Source organism: Misgurnus anguillicaudatus, chromosome 17, assembly GCF_027580225.2.
Source record: "Misgurnus anguillicaudatus chromosome 17, ASM2758022v2, whole genome shotgun sequence".
In the NCBI taxonomy this organism is placed as follows: domain Eukaryota; kingdom Metazoa; phylum Chordata; class Actinopteri; order Cypriniformes; family Cobitidae; genus Misgurnus; species Misgurnus anguillicaudatus.
In genome coordinates, this window is record NC_073353.2 from 30,297,501 (window position 1) to 30,319,525 (window position 22,025).

At 35.8% G+C, this 22,025-nt stretch overlaps 1 protein-coding gene across 3 annotated transcripts in view; it reads right to left on the reverse strand.

Moving 5' to 3' along the window:
• Positions 1–22,025, reverse strand: part of sema5ba (sema domain, seven thrombospondin repeats (type 1 and type 1-like), transmembrane domain (TM) and short cytoplasmic domain, (semaphorin) 5Ba) — a 215,993-nt gene that overhangs the window by 86,726 nt on the left and 107,242 nt on the right. For all 3 annotated transcript variants that reach the window (XM_055214584.2, XM_055214581.2, XM_055214582.2), the window contains exons 4-5: positions 17,209–17,308; positions 17,014–17,059 (exon numbers count right to left, since the gene is read on the reverse strand). In XM_055214584.2, the coding sequence (XP_055070559.2) occupies positions 17,014–17,059; positions 17,209–17,308 (146 nt within the window). The remainder of the gene's footprint in view (positions 1–17,013; positions 17,060–17,208; positions 17,309–22,025) is intronic.

Genomic DNA, 22,025 nt, shown 5'->3' on the forward strand with positions numbered 1-22,025 from the left:
CAGCATTTTCAAAACAGGTTTGAGCTCTTTTAAATGTTAAAACATCTTAAAACGTTATACTATAAAAAATTTAACTCAGTTTTAACTCAAATATTTCTAGCGACTTGTTGCATCTAAATTGTTCAATGGGCTAAGTTGGAATTCTTTAAATTTAGCATTTTTTCCATTTGTTTACACAACTTTAACTCCTCCCCCGCCATTGACGAGATAACTCGTCAGTTAAGAGAAAACGCTTAACTGCCAATTACGAGAATTTCCGGCTTTCCGCAATACCGCCATTATCCACCAGGTGGCGCACTTTTGCAACTTATACAACCCAGAAGTAGCGCCTCACGTGAAAGAGAAAGAACTCCATGTATGTTTTAAAGATCGCTTTGCATCTGATCTCTATCAAAAGTCCTTCACAAAAATGCAATTATCTCAGCTTTTTGCTCAAATTTGGGTGTTTTTGAAGAAACCTACCCATATTTGAGAGGTAATAAAAAGAGAACTCATGAAGATATAGGATGAAACGTTTTTTTTTTTTGTTGTTGTTGTTGTTTGAAAGCAGAGGGTCTGTTCTTTCATTTGATATATTGTTTGTTTATATATTTAAAGAAGAACATTTTCTGGAAGGCAACTTTTTGAAAAAACGCTGTTGGGGAAAGAGTTAAAGGGGTCATAGCATGAAAATTTGACTTTTTCCATGTTTAAGTGCTATAATTGGTTCCTCAGTGCTTCTATCAACCTAGAAAATGTGAAAAAGGAACAACGCAATAACTTTGTTTAGGTAAACCATTATCTGCAAGCATGTGAAAAATTTGACTATTCAGATTTCGTCTGTTTTTTGACGTAGGTTACAATACAGTTTTTCTGAATTGCTAAAACACATTTTTTGAAATCATCACTCATTTTCTCAAAACCTTAAACACAAATCCCAATTTCAAACAAAATTTACAGAACCCCTGACTCTTCTTGCAAAATCAAACAATTCCTTCAAAACCATTTCACTTGTACTCAAAATCAAACTAAGCTTTCAAATCATACACACACAAGTTTATAATATAAAACACTACAAAGCATCCATTAGACATACCTTAAAAAATGGAAAACACAACATTCAGACATCTGCTTACAGAAAAATACATGTTTATGTAGATAACAACACACTTGACAAATACTGTTAAAAATCTATACTACTGTAATTACAAGTTTAGTTCAGTGAATATAGTGAATACTTTACTGTAAGTACTGCAAATAATAGTAAGTTTTCAATATTACTGTAAGCAGCACTTGTATTTTGTAAAAAGTCAGCAATCCAACTGCAAATTTTGCCAATTGCATCGTCTTTGGTGTCCTTTTCTTTCTCATACTCTTCATCTGCCTCTCAGACTGTTTCCAATTCACACAATTGGTAAAAAATACCATTAGATAAAATTGTGTAGAATTTTGAGTTGTTGTGTTTACTCGATGATAACGGTGTTGTAGTTGTGTTCACCTTTTGCCTGCCTGTGTTTAGCATTTATAAAACAAGTTCATTGCAGTGTGAAAGGTGTGTTTTAGTGAGAAGTTTGTGTTTAGAATTTTGCAAAAAGAGTGCATGATTTGACAAATGGGTTTAGGCCACTATGAATTTGGTTCAGAGATTGGGGTTGGTGTTTTAGCAATTCAGAAAAACTGTAATACCGCCCCTTAATTTGCACTATTCAACCATGGCACTGCCATTTTGTACAGAGAGAGGGAGAGAGAGAGAGAGAGAGAGAGAGAGAGAGAGAGAAATTGACAGCACAATTGAGTTTCAATTTCAACAAACCTAGTGATAAATGTTTGCATTTCATCATCTCATTTGCATTTAAGGGGACACACCCAAAAATAGCAAATTTTTGCTCACACCTACAAAGTGGCAATTTTAACATGCTATAATAAATTATCTATATGTTATTTTGAGCTAAAGCATCACATACACACTCTGGGGACAGCAAAGACTTATTTTACATTTTTTAAAAATCTCATTATATGACCCCTTTAACTGAGCACATTGAAAATTTACATGCAACAAGTCAGGGTTAGAGATATTTCAATTTTTTGTCAGTGCACTAAATGTCCTGTTGGAGTTGTAGATGACAACTATGATTACATAAAAATGTCACCGGTGGTTAAGTAAAAGTATTAAAATCTCACAATTCAAAGGTCAAAACCATCAAACACCAAAAAAAAGGGATGTGCCCAGCCTCTGGGGTAAATTAACCCAGAAAATGAAAATATTTGACTCAACAATGGGTTAAAACAGACCAGAATTTTGGGTCTGGGTGTTGGTCCCTTTCTGACCCATCACAGGGTTGTAAATAACCCACTCCACATTTTTTTTAGAGTAATTTATATCAAATATGCATAAAAGAAAATCCTTAAATATACCTGTTCAAGCCAATTGAAATATATTTCTTGTTTTCTTCCTATAAAGTGTCATTTCCCATCGCTGTGTGTTGTCCGTGCCACAAATGAGCCCACTAGTGGCAAAAACTGCATCAATAATTAAATCTGAGAGAATTGCAGAGGAAAATTAATCATGAATGGGCTGGAAATAATCAGCAAAGATTCATCCAACTCTGAGGTCAGAGAGCTAAAATGTGCATCTGAGGCGACCACTGAGTGCCAATATCAAACAGGAGACGCTTAACATGGACTTTTTCATTTTGATCTCCACTCGTAGCCCCTTTCCCACGAGAGCAGAAATATGAATGAGGGTGCACGAAGTAAAGCCACCACTGTGATCCTGCGAGCCTCTGTCATATCATTATTTAAAGGAGAGCAGCAGTCACCATTGTGCCTGAGCATTTCCATCTGCTGTTTCATAATCACCACAGAGTATTTCTGAACACTGCGCATATTGCAAACCAAAAACAAAACAAGAACAGAATCTAAATCCCATCTGTTATTTGCCCACGTCTGATACATCCTGTCTTGTTGGTTACAGCCGAGGAGGGCAGCCACCTTTTGACCACAGGGACCTCCGTCCATAGCAGCTGTAACAATGTCTTCTGAATGTATCCGGCACAAAGCAATCTCATGATATTGTCTGTTGAATGACAGCAGAGACCTCGTTCTTGCCTATGCTTGTTTGCGTTTGGGATATAGACTGATTTGGGGATTCCGAATGTACCTTTCAGTGCAAAAGCATGTGGACTTTGTTCAAATAGGAGAGTATTATTGACCTCTGTGTCTGGATATTCTTTCAATTAAGAGAGGATACATTTATAAATGGTTTCATCAGTAACAACATAAACAAACGGCTGTCGTTTACTTCCGGTAAACTTCCACAAGGACTCAATAACAGCTAAAGTGTGGTACACTAAGCTAAATTTACTGTGTAAAATGAATGTACACAATGTCAACTACAGAACGGCTGCCAAACCTCTCTTTACATAGCGGTGATTGACCGGAAGTTAAGTTCCGTCCAGATGCATAACTGCAATAACGCGCGTGCGTCCGATGAAACCGTCTATAGTGTCAAGCTACGAAGGACTAAAAAAGATAATAAATTACATACAGTAAGTGACCCTGGACCACAAAATCAGTCATGAGTAGCACGGATATATTGTATTTGTAGCAATAGTCAACAATACATTGTATGGGTCAAAAAGATTTTTTTTTTAGTAAATTTCCTATCATATATCATATATATTTAAACTATATATATATATATATATATATAATATATATATATATATATATATATATATATATATATATATATATATATATATATATATATATATATATATATATATATATATATATATATATTTTATATATATATATATATATATATATATATATATATATATATATATATATATATATAATTAGAAATATCTATTGCTAAGCACTTAATCTTAGTTATTCATTAATCTGGACAATTTTCAACGGAATTTTTTCAATATTTAGATTTTTCTGCACCTTTATGGTGCATTCACACCAGCTGCGGTAGAGGTGGCAAAAACGCGCTATTTGCGCATAGTTGGATGCTTGAACATTTGAGTTTACTCGCTTCATTCGTGCGTGAAAGCCGCGTTCTAGTCATTCGAGACTTTCACGAGGAAATTCGCGTCATGGGAGGGGCTTCTGCGACTCCACTGAGACTCCGCTCGCTTCCTGTAATCACGTCACTACTACAGAAACGTCCTGATTGGTTAACGCGGCACGGAAATCTGAAGTTCATATTTTTCAACTTGCGCGTTTTCCGCGGCATTCGCGTGTTCCGCATCGCAGGATTCCTAATCGGGTCTTTGCATTAACTTTACATGTAAATCACTCGTGCTTGCCGCCTCCACCGCATCTGGTGTGAATCCTGCATTAGATTCCATATTTTCAAACAGTTGTTTCTCAGATAAATATTGGCATATGCTAACAAACCACATCAATGAAAAGCTTAGTTATTCAACTTTCAGATGATGTATAAATCTCAATTGCAAAAAAATTGACCCTTATGACTGGTTTTGTGGTCCAGGGTCACATAACTGTGACCGTTCAATCACATGAAATAAAAAATTAATGTAAACTTTCAGAAAAAGGTACATGAAGGTAAAAAAGTTATCAAAAAGTACACTTTATGTACCTAAAAGGAACATAATTGGTACCTCTAATGAACATGCTGGTACCTTACTACCTCAAAGGTTCATATCTGTACATACAAAAGGTACATACATTTTAAAAGGTACATACCTTTTTAAAAGGTACCGTCCTAGTGACAAAAAGGTACACCTTTTGTACCTTTATTTTTGTGAGCGAACAACTTTAATGCTTTTTTCTACCTTAGTGTTTAATAGTAGACAGAAAAATATTGAGGTCTTAACAATAATTTATGACAAATCTTTACTTTTTGGTGACCATTTTTTAATACTTATGACATGTCATATGTTCTTTAAGAGTGTGTTTGACTGATTCCTGATGGTTGTACTTTTTAAAATAGGTCTGAACCTTAAAAAGCCTTCAAAATGTTCCCCATTCTCTTCTATGCATTTAGGTCTTGATAACCACAAGAAAACATTTTGTGTAACATCAGAAAAAAATGGTGATTTAACAAAACCTCTCAGGCATGACCCTACTTTGAGAAAAGTCTCAGGTAGTACATGGCACGGCAGCGTGAAGAAAGCTTCATCTTGAATGCTCTTATCACGGCCAGGCGAAAGGCACGGAAATGGCACTTAAAGGAAACCTGTGACAGCCTTATTAATCTCTCAGTTTACATTCAACTACATTGCTTATTTATTCCCCAATGCACTGATTTATTACTTAAACCCTCATTCATTTTTAGAGGCCATGTAAAAATGTCCAATTTTGCTCTGATAATCTGCTAAAACTGCCAGTCATGACATTGTAGACAATTATGAGGTTTTAAAAAAGTAATTTAAAAAATAATATTTTTAAGAGAAAAAGTGCTTGACCATGCAACTTAGAAAAAGGTAAAAGAGGGTACAAAACTGGGGCAGTGCCTTTTCAAAAAGTACACTTTTGTACCTAAAAGGTGCGTATTGGCATCTTAAAGGTGCATACTGATACGGTACATACTGGTACCTTAAAGGAATAGTCTACTCATTTTCAATATTAAAATATGTTATTACCTTAACTAAGAATTGTTGATACATCCCTCTATCATCTGTGTGCGTGCACGTAAGCGCTGGAGCGCGCTGCGACGCTTCGATAGCATTTAGCTTAGCCCCATTCATTCAATGGTACCACTCAGAGATAAAGTTAGAAGTGACCAAACACATCAACGTTTTTCCTATTTAAGACGAGTAGTTATACGAGCAAGTTTGGTGGTACAAAATAAAACGTAGCGCTTTTCTAAGCGGATTTAAAAGAGGAACTATATTTTATGGCGTAATAGCACTTTTGGGAGTACTTCAACTCGCCTGAAAAATCCGCTCCCCCTTCTCCCTCTCATAATGGGAGAGGGAGAGTGTTACTGCGCCGAGTCGAAGTACTCCCAAAAATGTTGTGTCGCCATACAATATAGTTCTACGTAGGTTTTATTTTGTACCACCAAACTTTTTCGTATAACTACTCGTCTTAAATAGGAAAAACGTTGATGTGTTTGGTCACTTCTAACTTTATCTCTGAGTGGTACTATTGAATGAATGGGGCTAAGCTAAATGCTATCGAAGTGTAGCAGCGCGCTCCAGCGCTTACGTGCACCCACACAGATGATAGAGGGATGTATCAACTCTTCTTAGTTAAGGTAATAACATATTTTAATATTGACTATTCCTTTAAAGGTACATATTTGTACCATAATAGTACATACTGTGTTAGGACCTGTAAAGTACCGTCACAGTGCCAATTTTTTTCTCTTTTTTTTTAAGTGTGGTTAGTATGTCCTGGTGGTTGCTTACTTTCTCCATAGCACAAACACTACAAAACATGCCACACTACATGTTGAAGACCAATACTAACCAATGCATGTGCAAATCTAGCACCGATCATTACCTTAGTACCTCATTACTAACAGAAATTAGTACCTAATAATTAAATAGGTTTCATTTCATTTATGCCTGCAGGTTCATGTTATTGTTCAAGTATTGCTCTGTTTTTTTTTAATACTGCATACAAATGTGCCGTATTATCTGGTTGTGATCTAATAAAGAGACTGAGAAATAATCATATATGGCCACAATACAATTGCAAAAACAACAAATCTAATGTTGGCAAGGTGGCCTACGACTTTGCAAACTACTGTATGACAAATGACAGCCTACAAAATAAACAAAACAAACCAGCTTCTGGCAAAGTCATCCATATACAGCTGTCTCACATACAGAAAAAGCTGATACATCAAGCACCCTCCCATGGTGCAGATGGGTCCATGCATGAACCTGAACCACAAAACTATGGCTTTCAGATGGAACTGCAGCTTCTGTTTTCTCCATAGCGACATTAATTTCTTATGCCTCACTCACCTTCTGTGTACTATTGACAGACAAACAAAACCAAACAAAGACAAAAGGGGTGTTGTGAATTACACAAATCAATTGAGAGCACCAAGGAGGCTGATGTTATGAGTTTTTGGTTGCACGCAAGCACGTGCAATGGACGAAAGGGAGTGTAGATGGAGACTTGAGATAGATAGAGACAGACCCCTAAACAGATTCCGTCCTGCATGCCCAGGCTGTTTACATTCCAAGCCTGTCAAACCGAGGTCTTTATCTTTTATCTCATTCGTGCTCACAGCTCTTCATACCCATGCTTAACATACTCTTCTCACATCACTTCATAGTGACCTTTGGGTCAAGCTTCTGGTCTGGATCTCTAGGTTCTGAAGTTAATCCTGTTACTATGATGTATCAGATCTAAGCTCATCTACATTCTCAAAACCCATGATACACTATTAGACTAAAGTTTGGCCATGTTTATTAATTTGTGTAAATTATTTATGGAAATCATTAGGAGTACAATTCCACATTTTAGAATAACGGTAAACAACTACAGACATCTGTGTCTAATGTTAAAATAGCACAACCACAGACAACAAAAAAATACTGTCTTACTTAGTATTTTTGTCTTGTTTTCAGGAAAAAATATTTAAATATGTTTTTTCTTGATGAGCAAAGTGACCTAGTTTTTATAAAAATAATATAATAATATAAAATAATATAAACAAGCAAAAAAATCTGCCAATGGAATAAGACAATTTTTCTAGAATTAAGTGTTTATGAACAAAGAAAACTGTTTTTTTTTTGCTTGTTTTAAGCACTAATTTACTTAAAGTTTATATTTTTTGTCTACAATTTATTTTCCTCTGTCCTTTTGCTCATCAAGAAAAAACATCTTAATTTAAGTTTTATATATATATATATATATATATATATATATATATATATATATATATATATATATATATATATATATATATATATATATATATATATATATATATATATATATATATATATGAAGAGTTTGGTTCCAAAACGCAATAAACGACATTTTTGGAAAAAAAATGAGTTACTGCCAAAATCAGTATTATATCAGGTCAGTAGTTAAAAGTAAATTCTTCATTTCACGCAAAATCCAATATCCGCCGTGTTATTCTGTCATCTTTTCTCCCTTTTTTCCCAAAATGCGATAAACGCCACTCCTCCTTTTTTACAGAACGCAATAAATCTGCTCCAGAAATTACAGCGCACCATTCCACGCAATGTAAACAAACAATGGCAGCGCGCTGAGTATACGGAGTCCTAGTTTTCCTCATCTACTTTGTACTTCGTGATCAACAAACAAAACAAAGTAATACTTTAATTGCATTGATAAACCTGTGATGTTTTTCTGTGACGGGAAAGAAACGTAAGCCATCATCATCATCTAATATTTTCCGTGAGAGGCACTCGGGAGACGGGTGCTTGTTCTCCCGACAGCATCATGCTAACACCCCAGAGGATCTTATGAAAAACTTTCCATTATTTTACTCAAAGTCAACAAAAATCGAGCAGGACCAAAAACATTTTACAGCTGATCGCTGTGAAAAATGCTAAGCGACGACGTCAAGTATAACCGCAGCAATGACAGTGTTCTTAATATGACAAAGTAAGTGTTTTTATTAATGCCATTAATGTTTATTTTTTTAAACAGTGTGTACAATTAGTCAACTAAATGAATATAAAATGGCAAAGATGAATGCACTTTCTAGCATTTTGAAAAAAAACCTCATGGATTTATTGCATTTTGTGGAAAAAAGAATTCGTTTTTATAATAAATCTTTGAAAATCAAGTTATGGATTTGAATTTTTAATGCTTTTATAACCTAAAGAGGCTATGTGATAGTTTGTAACAGAAAATAGTGGTTTTCATCTTGTCACTTTCTTGGTATAGAAAACCAAAATGGATTTATTGCATTTTGGAACCAAACTCTTCATATATTTAAGCAATATCGCTCGAGTAGGAGTGTGATATAGCTCTATATCATCACGGCTGTGATTAGGTTAGAGGCACGAGGCCGCAGGCCGAGTGCCGGAGGCAATCACAGCCGTGATGATATAGAGCTATATCACACGACTCCGAGAGCGATATTGCTTTTATACAACAGTTCGACGGCACACGTTTGAAAAACGAAAACTAGAAAACAACAACGGAGTTATTTTAAAAGCCTCTTTGTTTGAGAACTACTTCTTCCGCCACGGATTTGAGGGCGGCCAGAATGACAGGTAAAACTTTCAGCCGATTTGAAGCTCATAACAACTCAATGGACGGAAAAGCCGTTTCTCTATATTACTGTTTCTTGGTCACAAAGTGTAGTTTTAAGATTAGTTCAGTCGAGAATGTATCTGTATTATATTTAAATCTGCAGTCGATTAGTAAAGATTGCGCCTGTTTGAACGTTTGCTTAGTGAGATTCGGTACGAATGAGAACCAAAGCATGAGCGGACATCAGTGTTCACTCGCCCCGCTGACCACCGCCCTCTCTGGGCTACATTTCTGAAAGGTATTCCCTGGCTCTCATGTTGGCCTTGTTTGTTTATGATGATCGTCAAAATGAGATCAAATCAGCAGTATTTGGTGTCATGATCAAACTTGTACTTGTTTTTTTATTCATATTTAGTGTCTTTTGTGTTGTTATTGTTTTGGCGCGAGGTAAAAGTTAATAAAACTATACTTGTGAAACGTTACTATTGCTTTCTCATGTATTCTTAACGCGATACGAGCACTCGATTATTATTATTAAACTTTGTTCTTGTCAGTACTATATAAAACGGTGTTTTATAAGTGTCAGAGATATGTTTTTGCATGCTGCTTATAAATATACCAGTGGCGATATCTCATAACATGTTTTAATAGTCACGTCACGATAAAGTAAATGATCAATGTCCACATTTAAAAGCTGCGGGGCTTACCTGCAGTTCCACGGTGTTTTCACGTTCTGATAAAAGATATAGCTCCAGAAAAAAACGAGTGTTTATATTCCTCTTTCCAAGTGTTAAGCGTCCACAAGATGTGACAAGACATTTCTCTCATTAACTTTAACGTAACATCCAAGAGCGCTGATCTTTGACGGAATAATACTTCTGATTGGGGATTCACAGACTGATTTATGAGCTAGTAAACTAATGAGACACACACACGGAGAGTGATTCACACAGCGCGTCTGTGTTTTTCCATTCAGAGATGAGCCTGCTTAGGACCTCCATTCACTAGGTGGCGGAATAATACGAAAGGTGAAGCGGCTACAGTGCCGTTATCAGTACAATATCGTATAGCTCTTAGCCAATCAGATTCGAGAACCAGAGAGAACTGTTGTATAAATATGCATAATTTCTGTAATTGAAATTCGGAAAATTATAACTTGTTTTTAAGTTTCATTTAGAAAGAAATGCATATAAAAGGTACAATTTAAAATGTTTTTATATAGCTAAAAACTATTTTCAGTTTAAAGAATAAACATTTAGAAAAAGAAAAAACTGCTTTTAAGAACATGAAAAACATACAATAAATTCAGTCCAGTATGTCCAAATATTTGACTGGTAGTGTAGATTCTGTTAAAGATATATCTTAAAGCCCACATAACACACGCTGTTTCTGCTCATCTCATGTTAATCTTGAGTACCTATAGAGTAGTATAACATTGTTACTTATGTTTACAGTCTATAGTTTTATCAGATTTATGAAAGACAGTTCAGCTCTAGTGACTGTTTCCAGAAAAGCACAAGATCCTGGAGGCGTCCAGCGGGAGGGGCGAGTCACGAGCAAGCAACACACACAAAACATTATCCCGCCATCTCTGATTCACTAAATGTTCGTGTATTTAACATTATGTGCATGTGCCAATTGCCAACAAAACACAGATATTTGATGCAGTTTTACTCTTGTGACCCAATTGGGACTCCCCCAACAAAATCAAGTGTTAAACAAACACACACAAAAAAACTCAGCTGCTACCCCGGATAAACCAACTATATCCATTGTTTCCATAAGGCTGGCTTACTTGGAAAGCTGAAGAAGGCTTTCTTCTATTGAAACAAAATCACACTTCTTCCTTTTTGCCATTATTGATTCTTGATGCCTGTGACTTCTACTCGAAGGAACAACAATGCTAACGAAGGTCCTTGTTTGCTCTCACTCTAATTGACGTTTGGGCGTGCTTTTCCAGAGGAAGTATCCATAAAAAGACTATGGGGTCAATGATACAGTACATAACGAGTACCCATGTTCAAAAAAAAAAAAAATCCGAAACTTGTAGGAAAGAGGATGCGTGAGTTTGGCCCACAAATAAAGAGTTTGGTTCCAAAACTTTTTTTCCAAACCGTGACAAACACTAGTCCTCCATCTCTGCAGAATGCAATTAATGCGCTCAACAAATCACAGCGAACCATTCCACGCATTGTAAACAATAATGGGGGCGCTTTGAATACACACAGAATCGTAGTTTTCTTCATCTACTTTGTAACAAAATAATACTTTGATGGCATTGATAAACCTGTGGTGGTTTTCTGCGGTGGGAAAGAAACGTAAGCCATCAAAATCTAATAATTTACGCGAGAGGCACTCGGGCAAAGGAAAAATGCCAGCTGCTGCTTGTTCTCACACGACAGCATCAAGCTTCTGTCATGCTAACCCATGACCCCAGGGGATCTTATGAAAAACTTTACATTATTTTACTCAAAGTCAACAAAAACAAGCAGGACCAAAACATTTTATAGCTGATCGCTGTCAAAAAAAGTTCAGCGACGACGTCCCAAGTATAACAGCAGCAATTACAGTGTTCTTAATATTACAAAGTAAGTGTTTTAATTAATGCATTTAATGTTATTTTTTAACCAGTGTATACCACTAGTCGTCTAAATGAATATAACATGGCAAAAATATATGAACATTTATAGATTGATTCAATAGATTTAGCATTTTGGAAAAAAAATTATAATAAATCTTTAAAAATCGAATTATGGATTTGAATTTTTAATATTATAACCTAAAGATGCCATGTGAAAGTTTGTAACAGAAAATAGTGGTTTTCATCTTGTCAATTTCTTGGTATATTAGTCAAAATGGATTTATTGCGTTTTGGAACTAAACTCTTCAAATACTCCGTCACACGCTCAACCGCTTCTTTGACACTTTGCATTTGTTTAGCATGAGAATTACAACTCTTTAACTGTGTTAATAAGTCAGAATGCATGAAATGGCATTAACCCCCCAAATACAGAATAAATATTTAGTTTAATTGAGGAATTATTCTGCTTCATTTCACAAACACATTTAAAAGAAAACTATGTTTTTTGTGAAACAGCATGAACATCCCGTTTCACATCAGATACAGCCATAATACAAATTAATACCCATGAGTAATAAAATAGTATAATGTAGCCTCTGAGAATATTTTCATTCAACCTTGTAAACTGATAAAAACGAATGAGGATTAGGTCCATTTGCACAAAGATGAGACAACTTGACAGAAAACGTGTTCGTTTTCATTGCTCATGTTATTGGACATATTGCACGACTGGAGAGAGCGCAGCATGTGGGTGGGACTCAATCACAGCACCCTGAGCTCCCCGTCGTGCCGCCAACATCGTAAGACATGCTTGCCTCATACTGCCTGGTCCTGTGAGGCAAGAGCACTGGACTCCTGCTGCGTCATGCATCCGTTCTCATGCGCTCTTGGGACAAGTATCAACAACACAAGGTGCACATGCACTGTGGATTGATTCGGTCATGAATGTGGTCTCAGGATAGCAGAGTTCCCTTAAGACCAAACATAAGTGCCTTGAGGCTTTAATGATGGAAAGAGTGATGAAACCATAAAAAGAAAAAATTCCTTAAAAAGTAAACATTTAAACCGAATGGTTGGGTTTGACCATATTTTACCCAACCATGGATTGGGGTAATCCAGTCAATATTTTTAGAGTAAACTTGTCTGTGCATTCACTATCACAATGCAAAGTTGCCTGGATGTTACTGAAGTGCTATATCTGTGAATTTGCTAGGATTCCTATTGGTTTTTTGCTTGGGTTCCTCTTTCAATGCAAGCCTATATTTTTTATCCATTTTGTCAACAACCAGGTAAAGATTTGATCTGAAATATGCTACCATTCAAGGCCCTTGCACAAATTATGTGGAAATATATAGTTTTGGTGGTTGTTTTAAAGCTCACATAACACACACTGTTTAGGCATTTCTGATGTTAATCTGGAGTACCTATAGAGTAGTATTACATCCTTTATATCTCTGAAGAGTCTTTAGTATAATCAGATTTATAAAAGAAAGATTAGCTTTACCAATTCTTTTCAATAACGTACAAAAAAATGACGAAGGAGGAGTTACTACCGCGAGAGGAGCCAGTATGAGTCATGCAACACTATACAACACTGTTTAACTTGTGATTCACTACATGTTCGTGTAATTTATATAATATGTACTGTACACGCCTATTTCCGACATAAGATAGAAGTCTTACTTCCCACATGCAACTCATGACCCGAATGGGACTTTTCAATGAAATCCACCGCATCAAACACACAAGCAAAACTCCGCTGCTACCCCGGATAATAAACTATATCCATTGTTTCCATAAGTCTGGCTTTCTTCTCCTTACATCTAAAAACACACTTCTTCTTTCATGCCATTGTTGAGTTTTGAAATTAAACAAAGTTGTCGCGTCATATGGTGTTTGTAAGTTCTAGCGTCTCGCGCTGTTTGACGAGTGGGTGGGGTTTTCAGGGGGAAGTGCCCATAAAAACAAGTGATACTTATAGAAACCCCTAAAACGTTAGCTGGACCCGTAATCAAAAAAAACTTTCCGAAACTTGTACGAACCCTGGCGAAGTGCATTCGGCACAGAAATGCTCTTTAACACGCCGAACTGCTTTTTTGACACTTTTAGCATGAGGAAACAACTCTATGACTGTGTTAATAAGTCAGAATGCATAAAATACCATTGAACCACCCATTTAAATAGCTACTGCTTTATTATAAGCAAAATCTCAAAAGAACATAAGGGTGACACCAATTTGACAGTGTTGATGTGCTGAGTTACATTACATCCTGTGCTACCCTAAAGGCCATGGCAACTTTCTCACATTCACACTTTCAAGAAAATAAGAACAGCAGGTGCGCACCCAAAGGTTATCACAGGGAATAACTCAGGGAGGCCTTCAAAGGATAGGAATCAGCGATTTTTACCCCATTCTGCTCGGGTGAAGTTAAAAAGGCTCGTCTGAGCTCCAGCCAACCCCTGCATGTTTGGCACAGAAACATACATTTCTGAGATGAGCTGGCTTTCTCTCAGTACCATTACACGTCTGGCAGAAAGATACAGGAAAGCATTAATAGTGTGAAGAGCAGGACAAAGAAGATGGTGAGAGGTGGCATGCTGGTGGAACAAAGTGAGGACAAAGGCACAATGAGCGAGATGAATATGATGAAAAATATTCCATGATCTTTTTGTCTGTCTGTCTATCTATTTATCCATCCACTTCAATCCAGACCCGCACCGGAGCTGCTGACTTCGGTGCAGATCCGGCTCAGAGTTATCTCCTGTCTGGGTACCGATCCATCCATCCAATTCTGCCAACAGCTATATTCTTGAGAATTCTCTGGAGTTCCTTTGACCTGACTCTTAAACCTGCCTAGTTCATCAAACTAAATACTTTCCTTCACAGGCTGCCATGGTGCTGCTTATCAGTTTAGGCCCTGCCTCCACATGTGATGCTCCAGTTAGTCCAAATGAATAAAAATGGGTCTTGTTTATTCCCGGTATGGGATCACCCAGGAGAGCGAAAGAGAGTAACACAGACGGAGGTGAGATGGAACAAAATGAAATTGCACCTAACCTTCTCTACTGGGACGGCTGCCCGAACTGCCACAAATTTAGTAACGCTACTGAAACAAAACAATGAATGTCGACAAGGGAATATGTGAATGAAGCATACAATAAGTCACTTTTAAGTTCGGTTTTGTTATGCCAATACTAGTGTTTTGTGATCTAAGGTGAGAAAGGCTGAAACAATAAAACATTCTGACACTCTGGTAATTTTTATTCAGCCTTCACCTGTGGCCATTTAATGCATAAAACATTACGAGTGGCCTGCGAGTGAGATCATTCAATAAACATCTAACACTTCTATCAGACAAAGCAGTACAGTAAGACTGTATGCGAATGACTTTGATAAATGCAACCGATGGGTAAGCATCTAATGTCTCCTTTATTTAGACTTTAGGCAGTCCTGCTGACCTTCTAAGAGCCAAAAGAAGTTGTGTGCCAAGTTGAAGTAAAAACAGTATACTTTTCCAGCTTGCTCCTCTTATAAAGCCTTTCAAGATGATTTTAGGAGCATGTCAGTATCAATAACCATAAGCCAGCACTCCCAAATAGCCCAAGGCCTTATGGAAAACCCCAGACAAGGTTAAAAAGACAGCGTAACACAAGAGGCGTCTCCTCATTATTCAAGTTAACTACAATTGAAGTGTTCAGATACAAAACCCTGCAAGTGAGTCTGACATGTTTTCTTGTAAATTAGCATTTTCTTATCAGGCTCTTATGTTTAGGTTCAATAATTTACTGAAATGCCTTATTTTCACAAATGTGACCTTAGTCATTTCATGGTGTTGGTCTTTCAATGCAAAACCCTCTAAGTTGGACAAGACATAGTAAACAGTTGCAAAATCAGTAAATATTAAGCTAGAAACTTTTTTAAATTTTAAAAGTCAAAATATAAAAATAAAGAAACTGAACCACGCATTAGGGGGCGCTTTAATCCATGTGGCTGTTTCCAGCTCCCCTAGAGTTAAACATTTGATTCTTATCGTTTTGGAATCCATTCAGCTGATCTCCGGGTCTGGCGCTACCACTTTTAGCATAGCTTAGCACAATCCATTGAATCTGATTAGACCATTAGCATCCCCTGCTGCAGCCATGGTACAGCAGCAAAGTCCTTCATTATTACGCCAGAATGAGAGTATAGTTCCTAGCCATATCTGCCTAGAAAATTGCAACTTTACATTTTTCGTCGGCCTTAGTACACCATGTAACTACAGTAGAGTGAAGTTTTAAATAGGAAAAATATCAGAACTCTTTGGTTATTTTTGAGCACTATGCTAATGGTCTAATCAGATTCAATGGATTAGGCTAAGCTATGCTAAAAGTGGTAGCGCCAGACCCGGAGATCAGCTGAATGGATTCCAAAACAATAAAAATCTAAATGTTTAACACTAGGGGAGCTGGAAAATTAGAATATTTTCCAAAAAAGTGGAGTGTCCCTTTAAGGTGCAAGTGATCGCAAAAAACCCAAGTTTGAAAGTCTCCCGTGGTTGTTTTCCAATCCGACCCTACAGTTTATCTTTCCAGTCACTGTCCTTTCTGAATGAAGGCAGAAGGCTCAAATATATTCGGTAAACTTTCTTTTAACTGTGTAAAAAACTCCATCTAATTCTTTTTCTGTGCACTTGAGGACACTGATGCACAATCGTTGCAGATTTTGCAAACAAACAATCATTTCCGAATAACTTGATGCTAAGATTAAGTTGATTTAAAGCGTAAGCATTTAATAAACGTATTGTATAATCTGTGCACAGAGCATTCACTCATTATCATTATGTTGTTTTTGAGGTGGCATTTGCATTTGAGCTCTTCAATGATAAAAACCAAATGCAGTGAGAATTACTTATTAGACAAGTAAAAGCTGAGAACAAAACTTATATTTTAGCTTTTTTCACAATATGTCTCTGTTACAGCTTTGCAAACTCTGGGCATTCGCTCAAGTAACAACACGTGGTGCCACCTGGGATGTTTTATAAACAGTATTGAAATAGTTCCAAAGTATGCTGGACACTTGTTTGGCTGCTTTCCTTCACTATCCAGTCCAACTCATCCATTTCAAGATATTTTTTAAAATAAAACTGAAGTTTGTTGACAACTTCATGCACATGCATAACTTATTCCAACCAAAATGGTTAAAGTGGTCAAAAACATAAATTCAGATCAGTGGGTGAAAACTTTTCCATAGTTGCAGCATTGTGACCCCTAGTAAACATAGCAGACCTACTTCTTACCTGAATTAATGAAATGTTGCTTAGACTCAATCTGAAGAGGTAGTTTCTGAAGAGAAATAAAAGAGATTGCAGAAGATGAATAGATCATCTAAACCACTGGAGACACAGTATTGAAAGTGCTTTCCTAATATGTAAAAAAAAGGGTTTTTCTGTATTGATCATGTTCATAGATAAACCCATACAGTAGGTTTTTACCTTGCTCCCACTATAAGTTCATTTCTCGTGAGATCCAGTGTGAGCTGGGAGTAGTCCCTTACACCAGGGTGGGAGAAAGTGGAGATCAATGGATTAAATGCTGGAAAAGAAAAGACAGAAACATTAGTGGTATACTGTACATTATGCATTATAATAATTGACTCAAAGGTTTAATATAATTAAATGATTTAAAGAAAGGTTCTTTCCCAAAAACAGAAAGGCAGTAAGGCACTAAGCTTGCTTGTTCTCTACAGAGATGCTGATCCTAATTCAACATGACACTTAGTCAAAACTCAGCTTACAGAGGAATCTCCGAACATAAAAGCGCTGTTAAATACAACGTTTCAGAAATCAAAACAATTTGTCCTGCCGGATATTCACAGCACCCACTGGGCCTATTGAAGTGGGAATTACATGAGACAGAAAAGGGTATTATGTAAAAATAAAAAACACTTGATCTGCTGGTGACCTTAATGTAGCTTAGTAAATGGGATTTCACTGTAAGAGGAAACCAATAAAAGAGATTTGTTATCTCTTCATACTGAATAAAATCTCTCAGCAGTTTCAAATATGTCGTCTATCTAACATTGAGAAATGCTTTTATTATATTACATAATTTACTTTTCAAATAATGATTATAAAACATGTCAGATAGCTCAGATTTAATTTCCTAAGAACAGAGATGACTAAAAAGGGTCTTGGGTTACACTCATTTCTCAAAGTCCTATGAGAACATTTCTGTTGTTTGTTGCCTACAGGTGCACACAAAGCCACACAAACACAGCTGTGAACTTCTAACAGCGCAGGTCAATACCAAAGTGACACTGGTTTCCACTAACAAGACGTTCATAAATACCACTTCATACAGTCATGAATTTGGGAGATACACTGTAGTGTCATCCAGATGCTAGGGTCATCCAAAACAATCCGTCATTCACATGGGAAATCAAATCTCATGTAAGAAATTTGTGCATAATTTACAACTAAATATCTGGGTAACAGAAAAAGCCCAACCTTTAAATCAATATATGTGATTCTAGACCACAAAACCAGGCATAGGTACCACAGGTACTGTACTGTATATTTATAGCAATAGCCAACAATACATTGTATGGGTCAAAATTATCGATTAGGATATTAAAGGCGGGGTGCATAATCTCTGAAAGCCAATGTTGACATTTTTCACCTACCCCAATAGAATCTGGACCTTTATTTGATAGACTCGCCCCACATATATGCAACCTAGGCAACGATGTCGGTTAGTAGACACGCCCCTTACTGCTGATTGGCTACAACTATCAAAAGTGTTTTTCAAAAATCACGCCCCCCTTCTTTAAGTACAAATCATATTTCTTTAAGATATTTTGTAAATTTTCTACCATAAATATAATTTATCATTAGTAATATGTGTTACAAAGGACTTCATTTGTACAACTTTTAAGGCAATTTTTTTCATTAATTTAATTTTTTTTGCACCCTCAGATTCTAGATTTTCAAATAGTTGGGTGATTCTCGCGAAATTAGACTTATGAGGTGTCATGAAACATTTTGATAAAAAAGTAAATGCAGAGTATCAAATTAAGCAGCATACAGTTACAAACATCTCTTCATGTACTATTCTGCACATGATTTGACATCAGACAAACTAATTTAGTTGTTTTTTCCACATTTAAGGGGAATTTTTTTTATTACTGCAACGTGTCCATGACTGGACTTGGGTTCTTTGACATGGAAATAATTATAATTAAAAAATCTAAAAAAATAAAAAGCTTCAGTGCATGTTATACTATAAACATTTACAGTAACATGTGGTATTTGGTGATAATTGGTAAATGTAGAGACAATAATAAGGAATATAAATGTGTACAAGAGAAATGTTCTCATCCTCCACAACAATTTCCAATCATTGTTTAAGCCCTCAAGGAACCAACATTTAAAAAAAATTGTTGGACATAATTGACTGTGACACTCAAGATGGCTACCAGGTAAGCAGTTCTTATTTTTCTCTCCAGATAAAAGTTGAAATTTTGTTTTTAGTTCTCATTACCGAAACATGAGTTTGTAAATGTTTGTATTTAATGTAATATCTTATTGCGGTAATGATAATTTTTGATAATGATCATCTAAAAATGTAAACATTTCTATAGGAAATATTTTTAAATCCTCTAAAAATAATGGTTGTAGTAAGTTCAGATCTTAATCTTATATGTGCAAAAAAATTGGCTTCAAGGGCTTTTTAAAAAATCTGATGGTGGACACCTTCTAAATCTGGATTTCGTGAGAATCACTCAGTTGCATCTCAGCCAAATATTATCCTGTCCTAACAAACCATACATCAATGGAAATCTTATTCAGCTTTCAGATTACTCCATTTAAAAAATACCCTTATGACTGGTTTTGTGGTCCAGGGTCACATATTCGAGGGATTGAGACTGTACATTATGTTCCTATCACTCAGCTGTTCTTTATAGAGAAACCACACTGGGCCAATCTGCACTATAGACCTCATTCACAAGTTACAATACACCCTTAGGATTCATCTCTTTTAGTCAACATGGTACATTGTTTAGTAATGATAAAAGCAGCCTGACAGAAAGTGATTAATGAGGACAAGAAAGGATAAGAAGTGTTCATGTTTATTAATCATATCTATATATACAGTAAGCTCACTATAAAACTATAAAAGCATTAACAACCTATTTTGTCAGCTAACGCCCTATGACCCAAATTATTAACAGAAATATTACATAATTTACATAATTAAAAGCCAATTTACATAATTAAAAGAAATTGTACATAATTAACATTTCATTTTTAATCCAGTAACATCTAAAATTAAATATAATTAGCAAAACATTTAACAGACTTTTAAATAAAGTACATTCACATTAGATTTTGAATCAAGCCATTTCATTGCTATTCATTAGCACCCCTATTTATTTTAATTCGTGAGCCTTAAATCTTAACAGATCTTCTATTGCTCTACAATCCATCTCACTCTTTATAATTGCAAAACTAAAAAAATTGCGAAATCCACCAAAGGACACTTTCACTCTCAGAAAAAAATGTGAAAATATGTAGAGTTCGGTTCCAAAACGCAATAAATTAATTTTTAATAATTTGGGTAAAAACGTGTTTTCTATACCAAGAAAGTGACAAGATGAAAACAACTATTTTCTGTAACAAACTTTCAAATAGCACCTTTAGGTTATAATAACATTAAAAATTCTAATCCATAATTTGATTTTCAACGTTTTTTTATAAAAACTAATTATTTTTTCCGCAAAATGCAATAAATCCATGAAGTTTTTTTTCAAAATGCTATCTATTGAATCAATATATAAATGTGCATTCATCTTTGTCATGTTATATTCATTTAGTTGACTAGTGGTGTGCACTGATTAAAAAAATAAACATTAATGGCATTAATCAAAACAAGTCAAATTAAGAACACTGTCACTGCAGCTGTCATAATTGGGACATCGTTGCTGAACATTTTTTAAAGGCGATCAGCTGTAAAATGTTTTGGTCCTGCTCGATTCTCGTTGACTTCGAGTAAAATAATGGAAAGTTTTTCATAAGATCCCCTATAGGGTCAATGTGTTAGCATGACAGAAGCTTGATGCTGTCGTGTGAGAACAAGCAACAGTCAACATTTTTCTGTCGCCCGAGTGCCTCTTATGTAAATTATTCGATTTTGATGGCTTACGTTTCTTCCCTGCCACAGAAAACCACCACAGGTTTATCAATGCCATTAAATTATTATTTTGTTTTGATTGTTTGTTGATCACAAAGTACAAAGTAGATGAAGAAAACTAGGATTCTGTGTGTATTCAAAGCGGCGACATTGTTGTTTACAATGCGTGGAATGGTGCCCTGTGATTTGTTGAGCGGATTTATTGCATTCTGCAGAAAACGAAGACTGGCGTTTATAGTGGTTTGGAAAAAAGCGAGAAAAGATTACAGAATAACACGGCGGATATTCTATTTTGCGTAGAATTAAGAATTTAGTTTTTAATACTGACCTGAAACAATACTGATTTGGGCGGTAACTAATTTATTTAAAAAATGGCATTTATCACATTTTGGAACCAAACTCTTCAAATGTACCCCAGCTGTCACTGGCGCAGTACCCTTTACATCGGTCCTAGTATGTACTCTTAGGTACAGATATGTATACATTTAGTACCAATATGTACTTCTGATGTGCTAATATGAACTCTTTAGGTGCAGATGTGTACTTTTGATGACCAAACACCGTTGGAGAGATGACGCCAGCTCATTAGCCAAAATAGCTTTATGTGAATATTACATTATAAATGACAGCGCAAATATAACCACTCATCATTGTGTGGTTGGCTGTATCCTTCTAGAAAAGACTGCAGCATTGCATGCATTGCAAGGTAAGCCGTTCTTCCAGTGGGAACTGTGATATTGCCCCTACAGTATCAAGCTGCCTAGATGAGGGTTTGTGAATGTATCATAAACAGACTATTAAAAAAATGCACAAACATAGCAAAGCCATGATTCTGAATAATAATAATAAAAATAATAATAATAAAGCCCTGCTGGATTAAAAAGCTTTACCTACTAAATCCCATACATATACATACATAAGGCTATGCACACACTGTAACTCACACTCGCCTACATAACCTTTCTGGTGGACGTCTAAGCCTCAGTGGGTTTTATAAATATATAATCTTTGGTTTATATGCATGGACAGCTTCCACACATCATCAAGCAATGTCTGCTGCCCAGCAATCCATATACATTAAAAAAACTAAAAATGGGGACCGGTCCAGAAGAGAGCTGAT